The sequence below is a fragment of the Folsomia candida genome, unplaced genomic scaffold (genome assembly GCF_002217175.1).
Source record: "Folsomia candida strain VU population unplaced genomic scaffold, ASM221717v1 Fcan01_Sc003, whole genome shotgun sequence".
NCBI lineage: Eukaryota > Metazoa > Arthropoda > Collembola > Entomobryomorpha > Isotomidae > Folsomia > Folsomia candida.
The window spans coordinates 14,520,134-14,545,314 of NW_019091195.1; the positions used below are offsets into that span (position 1 = coordinate 14,520,134).

Genomic DNA, 25,181 nt, shown 5'->3' on the forward strand with positions numbered 1-25,181 from the left:
AGAAGACGTTCGTGCCAACTTTGTCCTCGTGCTGCATGGAATACATGTGTAAGAAGACTCATCCTCAGAGTGCAGGCCAATCCTTTTATTCTATAGGTACAGCTCAGCAAAAAGTCTGGTGGAATTTATAAAATAAAATAAAAAGTAAAAAAAGTTGCCAGTCTAAAACTTGCATTTTTCAGCGTGTCCAATACTTTATTGCATGCTACAGATTTATCTGTATAAAAATTATCAATTATATTCCCGTGTTGCATAAAACTAGCCAAGTAAAATGTACGTGATACTCATCAAGCTAATAATAGCGGAAAGCTGGATGGCACAAATAAAATAAGACGTTGATAAGTTAAGTTTGTTGGGGAAGTGACTTTTGGGCGTCGTTTTGAAATTTGCGACGTGTGGGTGAGCATGGCTGGACGGAGGCGATCTCTTTGGTGAAAGTGGGGAAAGCAGGACGAGCAGGAGCACGGACGGGAGAGCGATGGATGCGAGGAGTGGAGAAAGAAAGTGAGACGCAAAACGCTCTACGTAATAACGCTGACTCACAAACAGATGACAACAAAACCAAACAAACTCTGCTGTTTGTCCTTTGTGCAATTGTGAGTTGAATTATAAAATTATAATAAAACAATCACCGTTATCATAATTATTATCAGCAATATTAAACAAGACTATAAAATAACTTTTGGATTTGTTGACAAATCGAAGGGAGAGAAGAAATCAAAAACCAAACTGCTATTTAGTAAATCTTCTCACTCCTGTAAGTTTATATTACAAATTATTATTTGCCATTATTAGAATCCAATTTTGAAGTTGTTTGCTGTTAATTGATTAATTTAATTATTATACAGTTAACAATTCATTTGTTAACTGTATAATAATTACAAATTATGTAGAGTTCAAAAGGGTTGACTGACTTTGGTCAAACCAAGGTCCTGAAATTTCAGGACCTTGGGTCAAAATAAACTAAAGTAATAAGTCCTTCTGTTTATAATTTTATTCAAAAGTAAGGGTGAATTGAATGTTGGTATGACGTTTAATGTGATGCGACGGACATCTAATTTGATTCAACTACTAGCTGAAGTCTTTAAGTAGTTTTAAAATTATTCCATTGAAAAAGCAATGTTAGTTTTTAAATGTCCATTGATTTAAGATGCTTTTTAATTAGACTTTGCGGATATCGTAGTTACACTGATTATTGTATATGTTTATTGAACAGTACCCATCACTGCAAGGGGACATTGACGAGTGCCATTTAACCTTATAAAAACTAATTAATTTTGACCTGGATACCATTTAAAAACGGAATTTAAAATGGTTTCTATTGCTCTTGAGGGCGGACTTTCTGGGGTGCAAAATACCATTGAGACCGAGTTGTGGGGCGGTGATAAAATCAGTTGGGGACTGAATTAATGCAAACCGATTTTGAATATTCTGCTTATGCAGTTTTGATTTATTACGAACCAAGAACTGATTCGCGAACAATAATTAGAACATTATACACTTTTTGAACATGAAATTTCAATTATAAATCAACAATATAACTGAGCCAAATGGCACACACTATAAATTTTTGACATGACAGTGGGATTTGATTTTCATAGTAGTACAACAATTAACTAAACGAACAGTAAATCATCATCATTGATGACATTACTATCATGATTTTGGGATGCATTATATATTTCAAACAAGTTATTGTAATCGTAACGTGGTGAATTTTGTCCAGTGTTCTGTGACTCGTTGCGATCCGCTAGTGGCACTACTTGCTGCGATACCTGCTGCTGCGATAACTGCAACTATTTGTGAATACACTACATAAATTCTCAGCAAAGATAAACAGCATATTCTCGACTTACCATTTCGTCATGATAAAATTTGAAACAGTTGAAGACGCTGCTACCAATGCACAAACGTTTCTCGCAAGCAAGGCACTTGAACTGCGTAATCGTCCTCTTCCCCAATTTTGTTTTGCAGTGGAAACAATCGGATTTGCTTGGGTAACCGTTTTCTTTCATAACTCGTTCTGGAATATGCATATTCGCTAAGGGTACTGAGACACGGCTTTGGGAAGGTCTTCCTCTTGGCTTCCGTGCTACGGGGAACTTCGTGAGAATGTTGTGGATTATTGATTTGACGAACACTTCGTAATTAAGACGGCGGAATCCAACTTGATCGTTTTGGGTCGTATTGTACATAATCATTGAATTATATACCGAGAGCTCGACCAAATAAAATGCGACCTTTTTATACCACTTGTATGACTTGCGGAGACTTTGGTTGGGTTTTATCGTTTTGTCGACATTGTCCACCCCACCCATGGTCTTGTTGTAGAGTAAAACTGTATCTGGCTTCATTCGTTGGTTGTTGGGGTTGGTGGAGGGCCATTCCGTCATTCCATGGGGCATGAAAGTGTTGAGGATAAGCACTTCCCGCCTGTCCTGCCATCTTGTATGTACAAAGAGGTTCTAAATTTTTGAAAAAAAATAAATAGAAATATTTCACCAACCTTTCTATCAAAACGTCTCCATCACTAAAGGTTTCAACCTCTCCTTTTCTGAGTTTTCGAGTCATCCTTGCACCTCTTGGAATTCCTTTCCGTCTTTTTTGTACAGTCCCCAAGACATACGTGAGACGATCTTTCAACATCCTTGCTAATTTGAGGCTGTGGAACCAGTTATCGATTATGATGCGACGACCAGCATCTAAGTATGGCTGCAAAAGAGTCAGAACGGCGGCTCCCCCGAATCCAACAAGAGAAATCCACGAGCGGTCAGTTATCTGCGTGCTCTTGCCTTGATATGGAAGAACATCGAGAACAAATTGCATTGCGCTATCCACGACGAGGAACAACTTCACTCCAAATCTTGACCTTTTTTTCGGGTTATATTGTTTAAAGGATAACCTGCCTTTAAATGGAATTAAACTTTCGTCTATACATAGAACTTTTCCGGCATGAATTGCGCGTTGAAAATTCATCAGCAGGTCGGTCATAAAACTTCCGAGTTTAATGAAGCGATCTTGGTTGGTTTGTGGCACGGTTTCATTATTTACGAAGTGGAGAGCTCTCAAAATGGATATAAATCTAGTACAGAATGAAAAATGTGTGATAAATGCATATATTGATATGTACATATTTATATAAGATTACCTATCTCGACTCATGACAGAAGGAAAAAATGTGGTCGAAACTAAGGGGTCTGTGGACCAGTATTCTTTATAAGATGATTTTTTAACAAGCGTCATGGCCAAAATAAGAGATAGAAAGCGCCAGATATCAGCAGCAGTGACTGGGGTCCAACCAATAAATGCACGGGGAGAGGTTCGCTTCACTTGCTCAGCGTATCTGTTCGACTCCACAGCTATCTTTTCGACCATGGAGTCATCAATGAATTTTCTGAGAATGTCTAGAGATGTTCCAAAGTGGTGGCGAAAATCATCCTTTATTTGATCATCTGGACCTTGGAAATTATGCACGGGTGGACGAAATTCTTCATCCCAGTTTATGGTTTCATCCTAACAAGTAGAGCAAGGTCATAATCCGAGGAATGGTCACAAACGAAAAGAATATTAAACCTCGTCAATATCGCTGTCAGACTCGTCCTCAGCTTCAAAATCATCTTCTGAAGCAGCGTCGTAGTAGAGGTCGTCGTCATCACCTTCCGATATTTGCATAGCCATGATTTCCGAAAGTTGAGAGTACCTGTTGAAACGTGAAATAAATTTGAGTCGATATTCGAGGAATATTTAACATTTATGCACATACATATTACAACAAAATATACAACACTTACTGGATATTTTCCTATCTTTTCTGGAATTTTGGCTGGCTGTATGTTCAGCACGATGCAATTACTCCCCCAATTACAGCTCTCCCCTCAAAAATTGCAGTTCAAGCGTGAAGAAAGTCCAACGATAAATAAGGAGGAAAGAATGGAGCAGCTGAGAAAATTTTCTTCGTCACTTTATTTTTATTTTTTTCCTACACCTTATTGATGTAGCCCAGTCTCAACGGAATTCTGTAACCATACACCTTATTGGTGGAATCCGTCGTCAACGAGAAAAAGTTGGCCTACACCTTATTGGTGTAGTCCGTCGCCAAGGCGAAAAATTTGGCCTACACCTTATTGGTGTAGTCCGTCGCCAAGAGATCGAAATCGCCCTCCACCTTATTGGTGGAATCCGTTTTTAAAAGGTTAATAAATAGGACAACATGGGCGCAGTCTTAGGAGCACTTGGTCTTACACAGGTATATTAAAATTGTTTCTCGACCAATTCACATACATCTATGTACGTGCATGCTAAATGAAATTCTCTGTCTTTTCTTTAATTAAAACTTTAGCTGGCCTGCTGTTGCGGAAGTGCAGCTTGCAGCCTCTGTTGTGCTGCTTGTCCTTCATGCAAAAATTCAACCTCAACAAGAATCATGTATGCTGTGATGCTATTGGTGGGCGTGGTGGTTTGCTGCATCATGTTGAGTCCAGGTCTTCAGGACACTTTGGCAGGAGTTCCGTTTTGCAAAAATGAAGATTCTACCTCTTTGGGGTTCAAATGCTCGGAAGTCGTTGGATATCTTGCTGTGTACAGAGTCTGCTTTGCCCTCACCTGTTTCTTCTCGCTCATGGCAGTGCTAACGATAGGGGTGAAGACCTCGAAGGATCCGAGAGCTGGAATTCAAAATGGATTTTGGGGTATCAAATACCTCATCATAATTGGAATATGTGTAGGAGGTAACCCAATTCATCAATTATGTTTACATAAAAATTTACTTCGTGTAAACTACATCGTTTTACAAATATGTTATCCAATTAATAACTATGTATCTAACTTTCTCTCTGATTTAAAGCGTTCTTCATCCCACGCGGATCGTTCGGAACTACTTGGATGTATTTTGGAATGATTGGAGGTTTCGCGTTCATCCTCATCCAACTTATACTGATTGTTGACTTTGCTCATTCCTGGGCAGAAAATTGGATCAGTCAATACGAAGAAAGTGAATCTAGAGGCTGGTAAATCAAGATTCTATCTTATTATTTTATTATTGCTGTCATGATCCAATCAATGCAAATGGCAGGTTTCTAAAAATATGTTAGTATAGATTATGTTGTACATATATCAGGTACTGTGCCCTGCTTTCTGCAACTGGATTTGGATATGGTGTAGTCATTGCTGCTGTAGTACTTTTCTGGAACTTCTACACTGGAGACGGGACGGTATGCCTATATAAAAGATTGCTCGTGCATTAATTTAATTATAATCATGCTAATTTGTTGTACAAACTTTCAGAATCCATGTGGATTAAACAAGTTTTTCATCATATTCAATCTGTTGATTTGCATGGCGCTGAGCATTATTTCCATTCTACCCAAAGTTCAAGAATATAGCCCAACATCCGGATTACTACAAGGATCAGCAGTTTGTGTATATATCATGTATCTTACTTGGTCAGCAATGAACAACTCGGAAAGTAAGTTTGTCAAGATGAATACAATGTGTGCATATTATTACATTATTATAATCATGATGCAATAATGACTTTTTGAATGCATGCATCTGTAGATGTCACCTGCAAGCCCCGATTATTACCAGACGAGAAGGGTACACCTGGAATGGACACCCAAAGCATTGTGGGGCTCATACTTTTCATCGCGTGCGTCTTGTACTCCTCCATTCGAACTTCGACTGCGTCACAGTCGGCAAGGTTGTCACTGGGAAATGCTTTGCTGACGGATAATGCGTCCGTCTCACCATCAGATCCTGAAAGTGGGCGTGCTGGTGGAGCAACAAGTGAGGAGGACAAAAAAGTATGGGACAATGAAGAGGAAAGTGTTGCATATTCATGGAGTTTCTTCCATGTTATGTTTGGATTGGCTACTCTTTATGTCATGATGACTCTTACAAACTGGTTCACGTAAGACATGATGTCCTTGCACTGTTAATTAAATTATGTATGTATGATAATTCATTATTTTTTTTAATTATATAGGCCAAACTCATCGTTACAGACGTTATCTGCAAATGCATCATCCGTGTGGGTGAAAATTGTTTCTTCGTGGATTTGTGCTGGTCTCTACGTCTGGACCCTCATTGCTCCTATTGTCCTACCCGATCGAGATTTCTCGCGTTAATTTCGTCGCCCAGTCAATTTAAACGTGATCAAATTAATCTATTACAATCGATATTTAAAAAAATCTTAGTACAGATGACTCGCTTTTCGCTAAAACACAAAAGTCAACGTTTCTTTGCGAAATCCATTTTTTTCATGAACTTATTAACTATATGAACCATACACTGATACTTGTTTTCTGAATCCAGACAAATTAAAGTAACAGTAATAAGAGGCATCATCAGGATTTAATTTGTTTTGTAGAATTTAGTTTATTACAGATTATTTAAAATCGTATTAACATTGTATCACATTGTAGCTTGTGTTAATTTGGCGACCAGATGATAGCGTTTTCTATGAATTCAGTTTTGTAGTCGAAATAGAAATGAAAATGTTCCTGTTTCCTGTACCGTAATTACTTATATCAATTATAATTCATTTTACTTAAATATGTTCATTAATAATATTATGCATCCATAATTTGTTTTCATATTACTATAAATATTCTACAATAATAAACGTATAAATATTTAAGATGATGCGGATGATGCTAACATATGAACCATTTATGAGCAATATATAAATGACTCTCATGAGGTGTAGACTTATTCATCCGAATCGTGGCATATCGAACACGCATGCATATCATTAGTCATCATTCTTCATGGAAAAATTGTCTGCTTATTCAGAAGAATTCGTTTCTTTGTCCAATTGAACTACTTGTCGTGTCCTATTCTGCAACGCATTAACCATGCGTCCTTCACATACTCTATGCTACTTTCTAGGTTAGTTCAGAAATTTCATTTTTATTGCCAACCACACCAAGCCAAGGTTATAATGTTATATTGATAATATTTTGACTTTCTTAATTTCATTGTCCAACTGTAATTCGATCCAAGGAATTTAAACATCAGTGTCGGATGCACCCTCACCTCCAACCTAACATGCCATATTTTGTAACACGACCGCTGCATGAGAGTTCTATACTAACTTTTGTGTCGGCACATGGAGCATGGGCAACCATATTGCGAACTTACCAACCACCACCACACCACCACCACCACCATCGTCCTCTCTCTCTCTAGTCGTCCTCGCCTTGGGTTTCAGATCCATTTCTGTCCTGTTAGAGTGTGGATTGCGTGAGAAGGGTGTCTCACACACTCAACATTTGTTCTCCGTTTCTCCCCCTCACATAAAATCCAAAAAAACAAAAAAAAGTTTAAAATACAAAACCCAAAAAAAAAATATTCTTTGTCCTCTTCGTTCTTCTTGTTCCTCTGGGGAGTTGTCCTTCTTAGCGATTCACCTTTTTTCGGTAAGTCGTCCGTCTTATATTTGGTTCTATTTGACCTCAGTCTCTCTGCATGCGGAGAGTGCAGCATCCGCCATATTGAGAGAGCGAGAGAAGGGAGCTGTTCACAAATGTGGTGACCAAACGGCAAACTTATTTAAATACGTGTACAATTAGTTGGTAATAATGTCGACTGACTCGCTCAGCATATGGATGGAAAAGAAACTTTCATTTTTGCCTGCTCCTCTGTTTAAACTTTAATTCTGTTCAATAAAATGAGAGGTTCCATGCCTCCACGTCGTTAGTGTGGCGTACTGATGATGATGATATTCATATGCGTCGCAGGTTCTGATTGTCATGTTTTGAATACGTAGTTATCAGTAATTGTAATGCCAATAATTTTCCCGGAATTGCATTGTACTTTAAACTCATCCTTCAATGAATGAATAAATGGTCCAATTAATTGAAGATGGAAGACGAAAGGGGCGCAGGCTTCTTCTTATAAATTTAATTGTACCCAAAATAAACCATCATCATCAAATGTTTCCTTTGTAGGATTTGATATAATTACACTTGTCCATTACTCGTTAGTCGACTATAATAGTTTTGCTTGGCGAACGGCCCATTGATTTCCAGACATGAGGAAAGTGATGAAAGGCTCATCTGACCTCTCCGCGTCTGCTGGCAATTTTTCTAGAGGTCATTCCCTCCACGCGTCCTTTTCATCCTCTGTCTACCTTGCAGGCTGACAGTCAATTTTTATTCAGTCTTTCTCCATCCGTTGGAGAAAAAAATTGGTCCCAATGAATAATTAGATTTCCAAAACTTTGAATAATCAGTAAATGTAGATAATTCCAAATTCAAAAACTATAGTGTATTGGACTTTTTATTTTGTCTATATTTTGTTCACGAGAGTAAACTAAAGCCGAAAATATATAGTGAAAATAGTTCTTCAGGTAGGTCGAGTTTCTCTCTTTTTTGAGATTTGACCTGACTTTTGGTGGGGACAGTGCGTCTGAGAAAAAATTACTATTGGTCTAATACGTGGCTTAACGTACTTCTGACTTGATAACTAGCTTGTTATTAATAATTATATAATGTTTTTTTTATGGTATTCTTTGCAGTTTGATAAAGAGTTAATAAAAAGTCGACAGTGAACAAGATGCAGGCCGCGGCTCAACCAAATTATCCGATGACTTCGCTCTACGTGGGTGATCTTCACCCAGATGTAACGGAAGCTATGCTGTTTGAAAAATTTTCCCAAACCGGACCGGTCCTTTCCATTCGTGTTTGCCGTGACATGATCACCCGTCGTTCGCTGGGCTATGCCTATGTCAACTTTCAACAACCTGCGGATGGTAATTGGTTAAAAAATTAAATTAGTCCGAGGACTTTGGAAAGATGCAATTAAATGTGTAAAAGACTTGTAAATTAATTTTTTTAATCTATCCCAATTTTAGCGGAACGAGCAATGGACACGATGAATTTTGACTTGATGAAGGTTTGTTCACAATAGACAAAGTCGTTAATAATAAAGAATCAATGAAATTATGATACTGAAAATACGCTATCATTGTTTCTTTTTATAGAAGGGGAGACCCATCAGGATTATGTGGTCGCAACGAGATCCATCCCTTCGGAAATCTGGAGTTGGGAATATTTTCATCAAGAACTTGGACAAGTCAATCGACAATAAAGATATGTACGATACGTTCAGTACATTTGGCACTATTCTGAGTTGTAAGGTTGCAACAGACGAGCACGGAAATTCAAAAGGCTACGGATTCGTACACTTCGAGACCGAAGAGGCTGCAAACAAAGCCATTGATAAAGTTAATGGAATGCTTCTCAGTGACAAGAAACTATACGTTGGGAGATTCATTCCACGGAAAGAACGCGAAAAGGAACTTGGAGAGAAGGTAAATACTGTGTATAACAAATTATTGAGTTATTTTTGGTTAATTCGTCATAAAAATTATTTAAATTATTTTCATTAGGCAAAGCGGTTCACGAATGTCTACATTAAGAATTTCCCTGATGGGCTGGGAGAAGAAAAATTGAGAGATCTTTTCGAATCTTTTGGAAAGATTACATCGTACAAGGTGATGTCAGATGAAACGGGCAAGTCCCGATGCTTTGGATTTGTTGCATTTGAAGATGCTGAAGCTGCTGAAGAAGCCGTGAATCAGCTTAATGGCAAGGAAATGGATGGCAAGACCGTGTATGTGGGGCGTGCTCAAAAGAAGAATGGTAATTAATTCTACACATTTTGTATTATCATCAGCATATATTGATAATGAATTATTGCTTACTGAGGTATCACATCATTGAATAATCGCTAAATTTTACCATTTTAAAGAACGGCAACAGGAGCTGAGACGCAAGTTTGAGCAGTTGAAGATGGAGCGGCTCAATCGCTACCAGGGTGTTAACCTATATGTGAAGAACTTGGATGACACGATTGATGACGAGAAGATCCGCAAGGAATTTGCTCCATATGGTACTATTACGTCCGCGAAGGTTATGATTGAGGAAGGACGGTCCAAGGGTTTCGGATTCGTGTGCTTCTCATCTCCGGAGGAGGCTACCAAGGCCGTCACTGAGATGAATGGGCGAATTGTTGGCTCTAAGCCCTTGTATGTGGCACTCGCTCAGCGTAAAGAAGACCGAAAGGCTCACCTTACGTCGCAGTATATGCAGCGGATGGTGAACATGAGTTCCATCCGAATGCCACAAATGGGACAAGTTTACAATCCTGGCAGTAAGTATTCAATATTCCGATCAAACTTGGATGAAACAACAGTGTATTATTATATTTTGTGCTCACCGAAACCTTTTCCTTGTATTTATTTTATTTCAGGCTACTTTATGCCAACAATCCCACAACCCCAGAGGTTCTATGCTCCCGCACAAATGGGACTGCGTCCTTCGCCAAGGTGGCCAACAGCTCAGGCCCGCCCTGCGGGGCAAGTTCCAGCCTTCGCAATGCAGCCACCATTCCGCGCTCCTCGTGGAGCAGTTGCTGGTGCTGGACAGCCTCTGCGAGCTCTTGGACGAATGCCAGGTACTTGATTGATTTCAAATACCTTTAAATATACGATTGGTTTTCCCATAAAGCCGATCAAAAATGTATCCGCATGATTACTTGTATTTTGTTAATATTTATTTGTATTGTGTTTGTATCTCTTCGTAGGACCACAAAACGTTCCAGGTGGCCCACAACCAAGAGCAATTGGCAATGGTCCACAACAAATGGCCGCCGCTGCTGCTGCTGCTGCAGGTCAACAACCCCGCGGCCCAACGACCCAAGCACCACCTGCATACAAGTACCAGTCGTCTGCTATGCGTACTCCAGGACAACCCTCCGGAGTGGTCATCACAGGACAAGAACCGTTGTCGGCTTCGGCATTGGCTGCTGCTCATCCCAACGACCAAAAACAAATGCTAGGAGAACGATTGTTCCCACTCATTCATGTAAGTCTTTATGCAAAATATGTAAAATATTCGGCAAATTCATTTTGCATTTCACTTAACGACTTCCAGGAAAAGTATCCAACTGTCGCTGGAAAAATCACTGGAATGTTGTTGGAGATGGACAACTCTGAAATCTTGCATTTGTTGGACGATCGCGACTTGCTGAGCTCTCGGGTCGAAGAAGCTGTTGCGGTCTTGCAGATGCACCAAACCAAGCAACCTTCGATGCCTCAACAGCCAACTGCGGCTGCCAACTAAATTTTTCATCAATTTTTCTAAACACTCACCCATCACTCATTCTACGGCTACAACTCGGAATTTTTTAACGGTATTTTTTTCAAAACTCGATTGATTATCAGCGAAAAATGAGCAGTCATCCTCTCTTGGAACTTCTCTGATATTGTTAGCACTTTTGTTTTCCCCCAAAATTTCTCTTGAATCGCTAAGTATCTCCCATTTTCAATGTTTCTTTTAAACTCACTTAATTGGATCTCGACAACATAAAAAACTCTAAAAAAAATTGAAAAACTTAATCATGTAACTATTGAAAATTCAGAAAAATGAAAGGGGACGTGAAGTAAGGAAGGAAGATTCAAAATTAGAACGTTCGATGTACTGTATTATATTAACAGCATTAGGTAGTAATTTGCAAGTGGTGATTTGGTAAAATAAGTAAGTAAAATGTGGTTGTTTCCACTTTGTTGTAAAAGGTACCATCATTGCTCAGTACTCGAATTGTTTCTTTTTTCGCCCACGTTATACATCACACAGGGCTCGCGAAAATATCAATATATATCCATTGTCAAAATGGTAGTGTAAGCCTTGTTGCAGGTATTCTAACACAAACGGTTATGAAAGATAATGCATTTCACTACTGCATCCAAAACTTACCAACGACAAATTCATACAAACATTTATAGCAAAAGCAGCAATAGTTGCAAGGCAGTGGAGGTTACTAATATGTGGTATGTTTGGTACCCTATATATGCTATGTAATAAATGGCCTTGTCTCATGATCATAATTACAATGTGTTAAAAATTGAACATAAATCCGACTATGCCAGTGGTTGAAAAAGCTAGCTGCCTGATGAAATAGTTGCTGTAAAAGAGTCGACGAGCAGACTATTTATATATATAAAAAAAGTTATACCTGCAACGTTTCGGCGATAGCGATTGGTTTAGAGGTGTGTCAATTTTGAAGGAATTGGAAGCTAAATAAGTAAAATTTCGAATAGGTCTGTCAACCTGTACTCTCTATCCCTCTCTGAAAAAAAATAAAGGCAGAGTACGTTCGGATATTACACGTCAGGTTTCGACTCGTGTTTTTGTGGTTCTGGTTCTAATAATGATTGATTATTGAAGCTTCAATTACTAACCTTCTTAAGTCCGCTTTCACCCTCTAAACAGGCAGACCTTGGTAGATTGATTGCAAGGCAAAATGAGTGTAGAGATGGTCACATCATTTCCCTCATCATTGCTAGTAACGACTGAGCTAAGCCGGTATAAAATTTCATAACAGTTTTTCCACTAAAATACCACAGGAGTTTGCATTTCAGTATTTCACTTCATCTAGCATTCTTATCGAGAGTTGGGTATATTATCTGAATCGAGTAAAAGTGTAACCACTGATAAGTAAGAATGAGAATAATGGCAGAGGCGGCATTGCTCTTTCCTGACGTGTTCAAAACCTGTACGAAATCAAATGACACGACGGGTGATCATGTCAGGGGGGAGCAATCCGAATCTTGCGAAATGCATCCTGTGTTGAAAAAAAAGAAACTTCTACTCTCTTTCCTATCATTCACGACGATACAAAAAAATGCATAACATCAACATCACTTTTTTTAGGATTTCGACCACCATCCTCCGATTTCCATATTATTACACCTAAATATAGGGCATCCAGTTTATCATATGAAAATCACATTTAAATACAAATGGATTTTTCTTGTATGTCAAATTTTTGTTGGACCCTAATAATAAAAACTCGTTACTTTTTCTCGGAGAATGTAATAACGAGTAAACAACAACATTCGCACACACAAAAACATTATTATAATAATATACATAATATTTTAGTTTTTTCGTAATTCATCTCAAATTCTACCCATTGAACAACATGTACACCTTATAATCTCTTCCCCTTCCATTCTCGTTTGTACACACGCAAGAAAAGTATTGTTTAACTGTAAAGAAAAAAAAAACAAGATTGTTTTGTCATCATCTGTGTAACGAACATTTTTATAATTCGTCCATTTACTTCTAACTATACTCTCTCGAGTTTCAATGTAAATTTGTTTCTTGTGTATTTGATTAAAAAAAGCCACAATTAACTTCCCCTCCTGTCAATAGTTCAACATGAATTCATTATAGGTTAATATTATTATTGGTATTATTGATTATTATTGTAAACTCGTCTTTTGTATGTGTATTTCAACTCTTATAATTGGCTGATCCTGAAATAAAATTTCTTTATTTAAAACGTTGTTGATCTCCGAATATGGATTTATTTAATCGTGAATAGTAGCATCATACAAAATAGAGACATGAATATATATAGTTCTAATAATGCATTATCTAAATGTGTGCAGTACATGTAGATCAAGTAGTTAGTAGTACATTCTAATACTATAAAGTTGTTTGTACACATGGAGTCGTTATGTAAAGAGGGATGGACGCAGCATACAGAAAAATAAGGCTTCATCAACAAAAAGTTCTCCCAACACGCCACCGGGAAGTGAAAGTGTAAAGGGATGTATTAAGCACTAAGGTTAATGTGGTTGCAGGTGAAAATTGTTTGTTAAATTGCAGTTTCGATGAACCAAGAATTAGTAGAGAATGGTGACGCCTTGGTCTTGAGTCCTAGGCCGCCTCCCTGAACGACTCGGATGTGGACTTGGGGACGGAAGGGGTGAGCGAGAACCCGTCACTTCCGGTGATGTTTCTCTACTGGTGAACTCTTGCTCTGTGAAAATATTAGTCTGGGTGTTAACTGTCGTGTTTCGCATTTAACTGTTTTATTTTGGACATGCCTTTTCTGCGCCGTTTTAGCACTGAAAGAACGAGCAAGAGGATGGTCATAAGGATGACGAGCAAACCTCCGAGGACCCACGTTGCACTCTTGTAGGCTGGGTTTGCACCTTAGTTAGAAACATGCAAAGGAATATTTAAGTGCATACCAGGTCGATAGAATTAAGTTTATGGACTGTAGTGAATACCTTCTCGATATTCCTGGGCGGCAGTGAGTGAGTTTCCGTAGACCGAGTTGCCGCTGAGGTAGTTGAGTCTGGGGAGGAAGTCGGTCCAGAAAGCGGTGCGATGCGGCTGGTACCCGGCAGACAGACGCCCATCCCGCACCCAGTAGTGAAAGGGCGCCGTGGGCGTGAACTTGGTCCACTGAGACCACAAGTTGCGACTTTGAGTCGTTCCAGTGATGGCGAAACCAGACCAAAATTGTTGGAGGCGACTTGCAACTAGAAACAGGATGTGGATAAAAAGCTGGCAATTATTTTTTATTTAGGAGGGAACTCTTTAAGGACTCACCACCGGATTCAATTCCGTTCAGATCTCGGCCAATCAGATCCGAGCTGAAAAAAACAGTTTGTATAAAAGCTCTACGGTTAGGAATCTATATATTTAGCTTGGTCCTATACGATAGCAGGGTCTCAGACTTGGTCTCAGATTATTATTTCTTACTTCAATGTGTTTTGCGTTTACAGCCAATTAATTAAATAATGAGTTTGGTTACTTACAAAGCTGTCCGGCCAAACAGATAGAGAAGAATTGAACCATGCCAAGCCCCTAAATTACATAACATTGTCCTCGTCAGTTGCATATTCAGTGTATAGATAGCTAAAGCACAGACATTTTATTTATACACACCTGTCGAGTTTAAGGAGCTGGTGTACAGATTTGGGTCCGGCGTCTCCTGGTCAAATATGTACGCATACACAGGGTTCGAATATTGGGATAGGAATTGAGCTGTTTGTACATGAGGAGCCAAAAACATGGACTCTGTGAAGAACTTTAAGACGAAAAAATTAACCACACAGTGGATCGAAAATGATTGAAACTTGTAAATAAATATTTGTAAATAAAACTTACGTCTAGCATTTGGTCCATGATGGCTCCCGTTTCATTGGCAGCTAATGAATTATATACCAAGTAAGTTACTAAATGAGTTGCATTTATATCATTTGTCATTATGTATGTACCTCCCGTGATGAAAGCGAACTTGATCACTTCCTTCACTACCTCCCAATTTCGCCCAAGTCTGGATCTCTCCAACAATTGTGGAATTAATTCGGTCTCAAAAGTTTGCTTTAATTCAAAGGGTCTCAACCTATAGAGTTGAGACTTCCTTCCTGATTATGACGGGAATAAAAGCATGGTTAAACAGAGGAATGAACAGAGATATGAAATAACCCTCAATAATAACAACTTACGTATCATTAGAAGCCCATCTTTCGCAGAGATTCCAGTAATTACCTGAGCAAGAAGAATAACATCAAGAAAATCACGAAGAGACAAATATTATGTAGGACACTTACAGGAATCTTTGGAAATTCTCCTCGTTCTAAAGCTTCCCATGGACTTCTTCCCACATATTGGAGATCAACTACGAGTCAAGTTTAGTTTAATTTAGTTTCTAATTATCTAGGCAATCTGATAATAATACGAATCGATTCGGTGGATACCTGGGAGAAAGTTGTCCACCACGGGACCAAACACATCCGTCCCATTGTAATGGTCTATGACGCGGTAGTAGGCTTGAGTGATCCGATTGACGTCCAGGTAGCGGAGGCAATTTAGGATGGCGTCTGTGCCTGATGTCGAGCAGCCAGCCTCCTTGGCGAGAAGCTGGGAGGCTTCCTTCACCCGGTAGCCCATCGCCCAGGGAGCTAACGACGAGCCAGACATGAGGATCACTCGGTGAAAACGACCTGCTGTTGTGATTCGCCAAAAAGTAGAATTCGTGAATGTTCCGATATCTAACCCATTATGAAACTACAAGTTGTCCTTTCCATTTTCAAAGATACATTTACAGACAGACAGAAACTCTTTCAAACCTTGCCATTTCATGATAATAAGATAGTGTAATTCATTTCTGTTCTCCTCCATAAACTACAAATATAAAACATGGAAAACGTCTTACCAACTGCTCGGGGGGAGGTCATGTGCATCATCTAGTAAGAAAAAAAATCATCACCAATCCTAGTTTTGTATGCAAATGCAAAGCAATAAGAAAATTTTAGAAAATGAATAAAGACTGACCACTGCCGCAGCTCCCGATCCGTGACCCATCAAAGTCACTTTCGTTGGATCACCTCCAAACACGTCAATATTCTCGTGCACCCACTGCGTATTATGCACAATTTTTAGTTTTGAATTTATATTTGTAAATTACAAGCACGGTGTATTTTGCATGCATATACATAACGTTATGAGTACCTCAATAGCCAAATATTGGTCTAAAAGTCCCATGTTTCCTGTTTGAATCATACATAACAATACAAAACTTAGGAAAATTTTTAACAATCGAATGCAACCTTGATAAAATGTGTCACAAATATACATAAATACGTATTAGCTCACCACCAGCTTTGACATCTTCTGTCGAGAAGAAACCTGAGGAGGATACAAAGGGATTAAAAAGAGCATAATTGGTCCAATTACAAAGCTTGTCCAGTCACCATGCAGAGAATGATTCACTGCAGCAGGTGAAATATTTGCATCCTTTCTTTAGCTGAATCATGTCAGCCAACATTTCTGTGCACAATTTTTTGCGTGATTCTTCTTCTTGAACAACAATGTTGGTGAAGATGAGGAATGAGTGGGAGGAAGGACATAATAATAACGTAATGAGAAATTTCCGCTGTGGACGTACCGTAGACGTTTAGTCGGTAATTAAAGGTGACAACGATGAGGTTCATGGAGGCCAGCTCCGCCCCCGAGTAGAGGGAGGAGTCGAACGATGTGTAGAGGTCCCCTCCGATAAAAATTACGACGGGCAAGGCGTTGCGTCCACTCGCATACTGTGATCGTCAGGAAGCAAGGTCATGTCAGGATGAGACAGATGAAAATGCAAATAAGGAAAAGTCGAGTTTTAGATTATCTACCAACTAATTTTATGTACATACACATATTTAGAGGGGTCTCATATTTATATGTCTATTTAAACTAATTGTACTTCACATGTGGGTATTTTTGTCAAAATTTTTCATTTTATTCCTAAATCGCATGTTTAATCCTCCAACAAACAAGCTATACCCATGGCCATCTCCACAGTCTGTGAAAAATCAAGGACGATTCCAGTACACGATTGTGCAAGGAAACTTTTAATCCCAAATGGTTTAAAAAATATATGGCTAAACATGTCACTGGAAGTCGTGATGAGTAGTTGGCATGATAATAAAAATATGTACCTGAGGAGTCCAAACGTTAAGATACAAGCAATCTTCTGATGTTCTGCCCCTCGCCGTGGGCTGCAAACAGTTAGCCCCCATTCTAGACGCGTCTAGCGTAGAATTCCACCCATTGTGATGCTCTGGAGGCTAGAATTTAATTTGCATTATTTAATTTATATTTTGCTCCGTTTGGCACACATCGCTGGACAAACAATCCCCACGCTTTGTTAGTTGAGCAAAGCAAGGTCAAATCTCTAGTCATGTGAAATACGACAATGACAAAATGCGTAGAACTTCATCTAGTTATCCGTGACCGACACGGTTTTCATGAGAATTTAAAAACTGAGATTGTATGTGCACGGCATGTTGAACAGGTTAAAAAAAATTTGGACACGGCAAGAGAGGATTAATTTTGTTACACTTACCAAAAATCGTAGGTTTCCGATAGGTGCTTTGGCGAAAGGAAGCCCAAGGAAAGCATATGTACTCGTCGCTGAATCTCTTACCTATTATTATGTATTTAGCTAATTAATTATGTAAATTAGTCATGTATCGTATTTGCAAATTTTTATGATTAACGAGCAAAGTCTTTTATGTTTGGCAAATGTTGTGTACAGAGAGAGAAAGAGAAAAAAAATGTAAGATTCTCCAATGACAAGAGTTACTTGACATTCTCACTCTTACTAATTTCAAATTAGGGGATAAAATATGAACCAATTTGTATACATGCAAAGTTTCCTGTAATTTTAATCAATCAATATCACCCTATATTGTCGAAATACTGCCAATCCTAAGTATGTATATGTATTAAGCGTATGTAAGGTGTGCAACTATTTGTAAATAAATACTTACCCCTTGAACATTTCCTAACTTCCTTATGTTAATTACGATCCCATTAACTTGACCCCCCACGCTGACCCAGTACAAAAGAAGCAATGTGAGCCACTTGAGATTCAAATGAATTGGAGATTGCACAAATCCACTGCTCAGCCAACTTATCGCGTCCATTGTCATCTTATCTTTCCAGGAATTCTTTCAACTATCGAAACTTTTACCTCGCACCAATTAACTTAATCAGATTCGGAGCGTTCATTGCCTCATGTTCCATGCTCCGCACGATGTTCTATTCGTCACGTGTCACTTATTGGCCCCTATTGCTCTGTATACTTTAATTATGGCACATTGGGCACTGTATCTTCCGTGTTATATCTCCGACAAATATCTGTCAAATTTGTTGTGTGTTGGAGAGTTTTTTAAAACTGGTAAAATTGGTTTACTTCCTCAAGTTGTGTTGGGTGGGCTTTCAAAATTAGAATATTCGTCAAGCATTAGAGTTAAGACGCTTAGTGCCAAGCAAGAGTCCTTTCCTTTCCTCCTTGACAGGAAATAGCGCATAAAGAGACAATGAGCATATAGTCTGGTTTCGGTAAAACTCTTTCTAATTCTTCTAAATGTCTCCTCTCTTGCTGTTTAAATTAAAAATAGGGTTGTCAGATTTACACTTTTAGTAGCAAACTTCTTAATTATCACGATAACTAGTTCAAGAAAGTGGTGTTTGTTGTAACTTGCAAGATGGTATCAAATAAAAAAAATATGTACACGAGGACTCAATGTTTCTGTCTTTTTTAACAGAAGGGAGATACTAACGAACTTAAACCACGTATGCAAGGTCAATATTTAAATATCACTCTTTAATCCACAATTTTGTCGAAAATCGGTAATCAGATGCACACGCTCGCTCACTTCACATTGTAATAATTTCTGGTAGGCTCATCCTACCCAGTTATCACACCGTAACTATCTCTGGCAACGTCTGCCAACTACTAAAGAAGGGTTATGAGATGATGAAAGGTGGGGAAAATTGTCGCCAAATGTTCGCCAGTGCATAAACAATTTTTTTTACATATTTAGATCTGCTAGCCTTATAAAACTCTCAAATACACACTGTCCACCTTGTTCACCTAAATGCGTGCACAACAAACATTTTTATTCACCACATACAAAGTTAACTGAAATACTAAAATGCTATATATTTGAGTCGTCGCAGTGAAACATAATCCCAGTTTGCATACGTCCCCTCTGCTCCAACTCTAGTTGCTCGTAATAATATTGCAGATAAGTGGTACCTTTGCCAATGTGACTCATCATTACTCTAACAACGTGTGTATAAAAAGTACATCCACGTACGTAGGTAGGTAGAGCAATAAATAAGTAAGTGAATGCAGGTGCATTTCAGCAGCAGATCGCCCTCAGTTGCTGTATCGTTTGTTCTTTTACTTTTACAAGGATTGGGATTACGTACATACGAAATACGAATGATGATCATGAAAGCGTTTTCACAATTATTCTCAGCTAAAGTGAGCACGAATGCAGAGGTTGTACGAGCATAAAATGAAGCAACATGAGCATAATGATATGATCATGGTCCACCCGCCAGCTTCCGGTGGTCTCTCTGTACTGCAGCAACAATAAAGCTAAACAAAGGCATCGCCATAACTCAACCTGTATAAAGCACTGTTTGTTAAAGCAGTGCTTTATAATATAATTTGGGGCGAAGCTTTATTGCTGAAACCTTTGCGCAACCCACTCGACGGACTATTGCGTTCTGAGTACATAGTTGTCCAAAATTCAATCCATCATGCTCTCCAGCACAAATCTGACCAACCTATCAAGCAATATTTTGATTTTCAAGATTTGAAAGTGCTCCGACTTAACTTTAACGTGGCATTGTATCACGTGTTTTTTGTTTGAATTGTTGTGTCTCAACTTTCCCTTCCTCCATGTATTCAAATGGCGATTTTGAAAAATGTTCACCGCCTTTCGTTTTTAACAATATGAAGATATTAATGCACCTAAAAATCGGTAATTTTTAGGCTTACATAGTTAGGAGATAAAAATTTTGATTTTTTTCTTCAACAAGAAGATAAGGGGCCGTCCATAAATTACGTAACGCAAGAGGGGGGGAGGGGGGGTCATGGGAAGAGCGTTACGAATTGTTATGTAGGGGGAGGGGGTATAACAAATTTGTTACGTAACGCATTTCATAAACGCGATTAAAAATCGAATTGAACTCATGTCATCCAGAAGGTTTCAGTGTACGCATGTAAATACGTTTTTCATTATGGTGCTCACATTAAAAGAAGAGCAAAATTCTTGCCTACTTGTGAACCATCATTCCTCCACAGTGACCTCGGAGGGCGATGGTGTGACGTAAGTTTCACGATTAATTGAGCCTTACCTTTAAGATGAGAATTTGATCGAATTTGCCGATCACCTGAGCCCCAACGAGGTCACTTAGGAGGCATGATGGTTGTCAAGAATTGTACTCATCTATTAATGGTCGTACGATAGTTTTCCGGGTGCAACTTGACAAAAGGTTCCATTGTGAGTCTTGGTAAACGTTGAGAGACCTGTAAGATTTACAATTTCCATTTCTTATATGATGATGTCGAATATGATTTCGTTGTTCTTGAACAAGAAATTCACAAAATTCTAATTTATCTAGCAGTTTAAAAGAAATAGAAGCAATAAAAGCGACATTTGTCTACACAACCTGGAACAAATGAAAATTTTGCAAGTTACTGTTAAAGAAATTACCTGCGGTGAAATCAAATTTACGTTACGTTACGAAGGGGGAGGGGGGTAGTCGAGAAGCGTTACGATGCCGTTACGAGGGGGGAGGGGGGGTCTAAAAATGATGATTTTTGCGTTACGTAATTTATGGATGGCCCCTAAATATAAAATAGATGAAAAACAATCAATAAAATTTAAATATTTCCTCATTGAAGAAAAAAATCAAAATTTTTATCTCCTAACTATGTAAGCCTAAAAATTACTGATTTTTAGGTGCATTAATATCTTCATATTGTTAAAAACGAAAGGCGGTGAACATTTTTCAAAATCGCCATTTGAATACATGGAGGAAGGGAAAGTTGAGACACAACAATTCAAACAAAAAAACCCGCATCAGCCAGCATGCTATTCCGCCTTAAGATGCCGATAATTATGGAGCAAACTCAAATTTTCTATACAACAGCAACAATAGTGACAACCCAAATTTAAATTATTTATTACCTACTTCTCATTCACACCGGTCTCAAACTAGAATGTACATAAGTATATTATTTATTGGAGAACGGAAATAAATGCATCCATGCACGACCAACATTTTATGCGGTGAAAGATTGTGGAATGCTTCCTAGAAATAATACTTTGCTTTGAATGTGTAAATATGTGCATGCGATTTTTTAGTAAAATTTGGGATATGTGGATTATATATGCATTTACAAGTAAATTACAAAATTTGGATGAGTTGGACTAAATTATTACAGGCAAAAAGATTTATTTGAATGTTGATGATCATCAGCATTTTGAGATGAGTATACAGTGTCGGACAGATGTCTACGTCCACATAATCGCGTCAATTTCATTTTCAAATTGTCACTGAACTACTGAACCAATTTTCATCATTGATATATCAAATTCTCACAAATTTAACGTAATTTCATAAAACATATGAGTTATTTCTGAAAATTCTGGGAAAACTGAGAATCATAGTGCAGAGCGAGAGAGGATGAAATTTGAGCGGACAAAAGTCTACGTCCACTTCACTTTAATTGTCAACAACAAAAATCTCTCCAATTTATAAAATCAGGTAACTTAATAAATCTATCAATAACATATGCCGCATTAATTTTTAAATAATTTTCTTCCAGAAAAATATGATGGCGTCGACACGCAAGGAAATTCCTATCGCTATTCGAGATCTTGTCATTCAGGACTGGAAGGGTGGACAAAAAGGGGGCTGTCGCAGAGACAAATATGGACCAAGTATAAATTAGCAAGGACAACCATCCAGAAAATCATTAAGAACTTTAAAGCTAATGGTTCAGTCCAAAACAAGGTCAGAAGTGGTCGAAAACCCATTTTGGCTCACCGAGAAGTACGCCACGTGCTCAACAAAGTCAACGTTACACCCTCACTTAGTGCTCCAAAGCTATCTACCGAGATCAAGGAGATGTTCGGCAAACAGGTTAGTCCTATGACCATCCAAAGAACACTGAATAAGGGAAATTTGAAATCCCACAGAGCAGTCCGGAAGCCTCTTATTGTACCGAGGAATGCAACCAAACGAGTGAAGTTTGCCAGAGACCACATTTCCAAGCTACAAACATTCTGGGACATATTTTATGGACTGACGAGTCAAAGTTCAATGTCTTTGGGTCAGATGGGCGTCGTAGAGTGTGGAGATATCCAAAAGAAGCTTTGAATCCAAAAAATCTCAACCCCACAGTTAAGCACGGCGGCGGGTCGGTAATGGTGTGGGGATGCATGGCTTCAAGTGGGGCAGGAAAAATGGAATTTATTGACGGAATTATGGACCAATACAAGTACCAGGGAATACTTGACCGTAATATCCAGGAATCTGTTCGAAAACTTGGACTTGGACGACGATTTGCCTTCCAACAAGACAACGATCCGAAACACTCTGCCAAGTCCACCATGGAATACTTCAAGAAACAAAAATTCCGAAGCTAGAATGGCCTCCCCAATCTCCAGACTTGAATCCCATTGAGCATCTGTGCGACCACATTGAAAGAGAAATAAGAAAACAATCTTTTTCAGGAATTCCGGGCCTTAAATCCAGAATTCGTGAAGTTTGGGAAACCATTTCTGAAGATGTGACCAAGAATTTGGTAAACTCAATGACTCGACGCCTTGAAGCCGTCCTTAAAGCGAACGGAGGCCCAACCAAATATTAAAAATTAATTGTTATAACATTCCTTATAAATTACAGTTTTTTTTGTATGTTTTCTCTGACTGGACGTTGACTTTTGTCCATCCAATTGTTTTCATTTTGAATTAAAATACATCTCTGGCCTAAAATAAATTTTTTAGCGGAAAACTAATAATGTGCTATGAAATTACGTTAAATTTGTGAGAATTTGATATATCAATGATGAAAATTGGTTCAGTAGTTCAGTGACAATTTGAAAATGAAATTGACGCGACTATGTGGACGTAGACATCTGTCCGACACTGTAATTAATATAATGCATACATTAATTCATGCAACCCTCTAAAAGGAATACGTTTATTTTGTTATTAATAATAACTAAATCGTTTTCCATTACTTAATAAGAAGAGCTTATTTATATTATGGTGTCTCCTTAGTGTATGTATGTACATGCATTTCAGAATATTGTTTTGAAAATACTAATATCCCCAAGAAGAAATTCTGAAGAAAATTCGTTATGTACAATTCATTTATTTAAGAGTGGATCATTTTCAACTCCTCGAATTAGGCATACGTTTCACCTTTACAAAATTAACGACCTTCCAATTTATTATGCACATGTTTTTCAAGTAACTTGATTGCCTTACACAAAATCTTTAATCACACAACCGAATCTAAGCTGTTTGGGATTGGATGTACAAAACTTAATGCAACCGAAATAAAGTATGCATTTGCAATATGTGTATACATACATGCAACACATATGTACAAACACCGTGTTTGGATTACATTCTTACTAATTTGATAAATACAACAGAAGGAAATGACGTCCTGCAAATTAATCCACTTTCAAAGTGTCAATGTCTACTTCCACACCTTCTTTCCATTTAATCTGTCCAAATGCATTTACAATCATCAACCATGTCTAAATAAGCACCATTTGTGCCGAAACATTGCAAATCACATTTTCATGACATTTAGTGATTTGCAGAAATTAATTGAAACTTGTTCTGCTCACTCAATCAGTGGGAGGTTAATTGAAAATGCGTCAATTAAAATTGACATTGGATTTAGGGTTTTAAAGTGAATTTAGCTCTGTTTGGAAAGGTCGTTAAATAAATTTCCGTTCTCTACGTAAATATTATGCTGACGAAGGGTAATCAATTTGTTTGCACAAAAGTGTAAAAAGGATACATCTACATATTTACTACTGCAGCCTTGAGTTTAAAATATTCGTTGAATGGATGGACATATGTTAAATTAATCTATGGTGCACAATTACAAAATAAATTCGATTCACGGCAAATTAAGCCATAACGTGAGGAGTAAACCAAACAAGTTATAAGTTGAATGTCAGAGTCAGATCACGATGGCACATTTTCATCATGTTAAAAAAATAGAATTTGAATGGATAGTTGGATGAAACGGTCTAATTCGTGGGGATGCAAGCATAATGTACATAAATATGTATGTACACATGGTGGTACATACATATATTACAAATTTCCTCGTATTGGGACACAATCCTGAACCACTCAGCTACGACTTCCGTAAATAATTCTTTCTTGCCCAAACGTATCGTTAATTGGCGGCATCCCACACACACAGAAAGTGTTACATAATTCTAATTTGCTGCATCGAATCACTTCATCACTTAGTACGGCTTAAAATATTCTTACATTATTTTCATGAGAATGTCATGTGCATCGCATGAAACATAAGATTCTTTTCTCATATAGATATTAAATACACCAAGTATCGTAGTTTCGCATGAAAACAAGGATTCTCATCTATCTGATCTCGTTTGCAACAACAGCTTGACTTCACGCATTGCTACTTTTCATGCGTGTCTGTCTAGTAGAAGTGACTTAGGTAAGGGTAAATACTTATGTATGTATATTCTACGCTGCACTGAGTAATTTGGGGGTTAACGAACTATTTAAATACGATAAAAGTAGATGCAATAGAATACGGGTTCGAATAAAGCTAACGACCGCTGTAAAAAATAGATTCGACATTGTATAATTTCTTGTGCAACTCTGGTGTCATCATGATCAACATTAGATGTATGTATATAGTACTTGTAAACAGTTGAGAGTTTTTGTCACTCATAAATCTTGGATCGTTGAATGCATTTGAAAATCATTTAATCAGTTGTCAAAAGTTCAT

At 38.1% G+C, this 25,181-nt stretch overlaps 4 protein-coding genes and 1 long non-coding RNA gene across 7 annotated transcripts; 2 read left to right on the plus strand and 3 right to left on the minus strand.

Moving 5' to 3' along the window:
• The first annotated feature begins 469 nt into the window (after positions 1–469).
• On the plus strand, positions 470–6,637 carry LOC110845842 (probable serine incorporator). Of its 3 annotated transcripts, none has more exons than XM_022092361.2 (9): positions 470–596; positions 706–757; positions 4,205–4,246; positions 4,340–4,727; positions 4,844–5,006; positions 5,117–5,210; positions 5,284–5,464; positions 5,557–5,908; positions 5,984–6,637. In XM_022092361.2, the coding sequence occupies exons 1-9, from the start codon at positions 550–552 to the stop codon at positions 6,123–6,125; spliced, it is 1,461 nt and encodes a 486-aa protein (XP_021948053.1). In that variant the 5' UTR covers positions 470–549; the 3' UTR covers positions 6,126–6,637. The 3 variants fall into 3 exon arrangements, with proteins under 3 accessions (XP_021948053.1, XP_035705371.1, XP_021948054.1); XM_035849478.1 differs by adding an exon at positions 1,217–1,314 and having other exon boundaries at positions 524–757; XM_022092362.2 differs by having other exon boundaries at positions 524–757; positions 4,193–4,246.
• Positions 1,421–2,886, minus strand: LOC110845840 (piggyBac transposable element-derived protein 3). Its single transcript, XM_035849479.1, has 3 exons — positions 2,507–2,886; positions 1,857–2,445; positions 1,421–1,796 (listed from the first exon to the last, which is right to left on the minus strand). Exons 1-3 carry the CDS (start codon positions 2,824–2,826, stop codon positions 1,617–1,619), a joined length of 1,089 nt encoding a protein of 362 aa, XP_035705372.1. The 5' UTR covers positions 2,827–2,886; the 3' UTR covers positions 1,421–1,616.
• LOC118434901 lies at positions 6,350–7,282 on the minus strand. The gene is made up of 2 exons (XR_004834350.1): positions 7,141–7,282; positions 6,350–7,042 (listed from the first exon to the last, which is right to left on the minus strand). It is a non-coding gene; the product is annotated as an uncharacterized LOC118434901 (long non-coding RNA).
• LOC110847932 (polyadenylate-binding protein 4-like) lies at positions 7,211–13,072 on the plus strand. Its single transcript, XM_022094980.2, has 9 exons — positions 7,211–7,418; positions 8,519–8,752; positions 8,855–8,895; positions 8,984–9,313; positions 9,392–9,644; positions 9,754–10,155; positions 10,255–10,458; positions 10,588–10,868; positions 10,938–13,072. Exons 2-9 carry the CDS (start codon positions 8,557–8,559, stop codon positions 11,124–11,126), a joined length of 1,896 nt encoding a protein of 631 aa, XP_021950672.1. The 5' UTR covers positions 7,211–7,418; positions 8,519–8,556; the 3' UTR covers positions 11,127–13,072.
• Positions 13,073–13,128: 56 nt separating this feature from the next.
• LOC110847931 (carboxylesterase 5A) lies at positions 13,129–19,389 on the minus strand. Its single transcript, XM_022094979.2, has 19 exons — positions 18,128–19,389; positions 17,701–17,781; positions 17,294–17,422; positions 16,756–16,903; positions 16,464–16,496; positions 16,320–16,357; positions 16,143–16,226; positions 16,024–16,054; positions 15,566–15,814; positions 15,419–15,486; positions 15,314–15,356; positions 15,083–15,232; positions 14,973–15,013; positions 14,751–14,892; positions 14,621–14,669; positions 14,412–14,455; positions 14,087–14,341; positions 13,901–14,008; positions 13,129–13,833 (listed from the first exon to the last, which is right to left on the minus strand). Exons 1-19 carry the CDS (start codon positions 18,287–18,289, stop codon positions 13,697–13,699), a joined length of 1,992 nt encoding a protein of 663 aa, XP_021950671.1. The 5' UTR covers positions 18,290–19,389; the 3' UTR covers positions 13,129–13,696.
• Between the last annotated feature and the right edge of the window lie 5,792 nt (positions 19,390–25,181).

Bases quoted from the DNA above. Each gene is read 5' to 3' on its own strand.
- LOC110845842 (XM_022092361.2), top strand. From the start codon at position 550: ATGACAACAAAACCAAACAAACTCTGCTGTTTGTCCTTTGTGCAATT. The intron at 758-4,204 runs GTAAGTTTATAT...GTTAATAAATAG, and splicing joins TAGTAAATCTTCTCACTCCT to GACAACATGGGCGCAGTCTT. The intron at 5,211-5,283 runs GTATGCCTATAT...ACAAACTTTCAG, and splicing joins TCTACACTGGAGACGGGACG to AATCCATGTGGATTAAACAA.
- LOC110845840 (XM_035849479.1), bottom strand. From the start codon at position 2,826: ATGCAATTTGTTCTCGATGTTCTTCCATATCAAGGCAAGAGCACGCAG. The intron at 2,446-2,506 runs GTTGGTGAAATA...TGTACATACAAG, and splicing joins GGAGACGTTTTGATAGAAAG to ATGGCAGGACAGGCGGGAAG. The intron at 1,797-1,856 runs GTAAGTCGAGAA...ATTCACAAATAG, and splicing joins AATTTTATCATGACGAAATG to TTGCAGTTATCGCAGCAGCA.
- LOC110847932 (XM_022094980.2), top strand. From the start codon at position 8,557: ATGCAGGCCGCGGCTCAACCAAATTATCCGATGACTTCGCTCTACGTG. The intron at 9,314-9,391 runs GTAAATACTGTG...TATTTTCATTAG, and splicing joins AAAAGGAACTTGGAGAGAAG to GCAAAGCGGTTCACGAATGT. The intron at 10,869-10,937 runs GTAAGTCTTTAT...AACGACTTCCAG, and splicing joins GATTGTTCCCACTCATTCAT to GAAAAGTATCCAACTGTCGC.
- LOC110847931 (XM_022094979.2), bottom strand. From the start codon at position 18,289: ATGACAATGGACGCGATAAGTTGGCTGAGCAGTGGATTTGTGCAATCT. The intron at 17,782-18,127 runs GTAAGTATTTAT...ACATAATAATAG, and splicing joins AGTTAGGAAATGTTCAAGGG to GTAAGAGATTCAGCGACGAG. The intron at 14,009-14,086 runs GTATTCACTACA...TTTCTAACTAAG, and splicing joins CGCCCAGGAATATCGAGAAG to GTGCAAACCCAGCCTACAAG.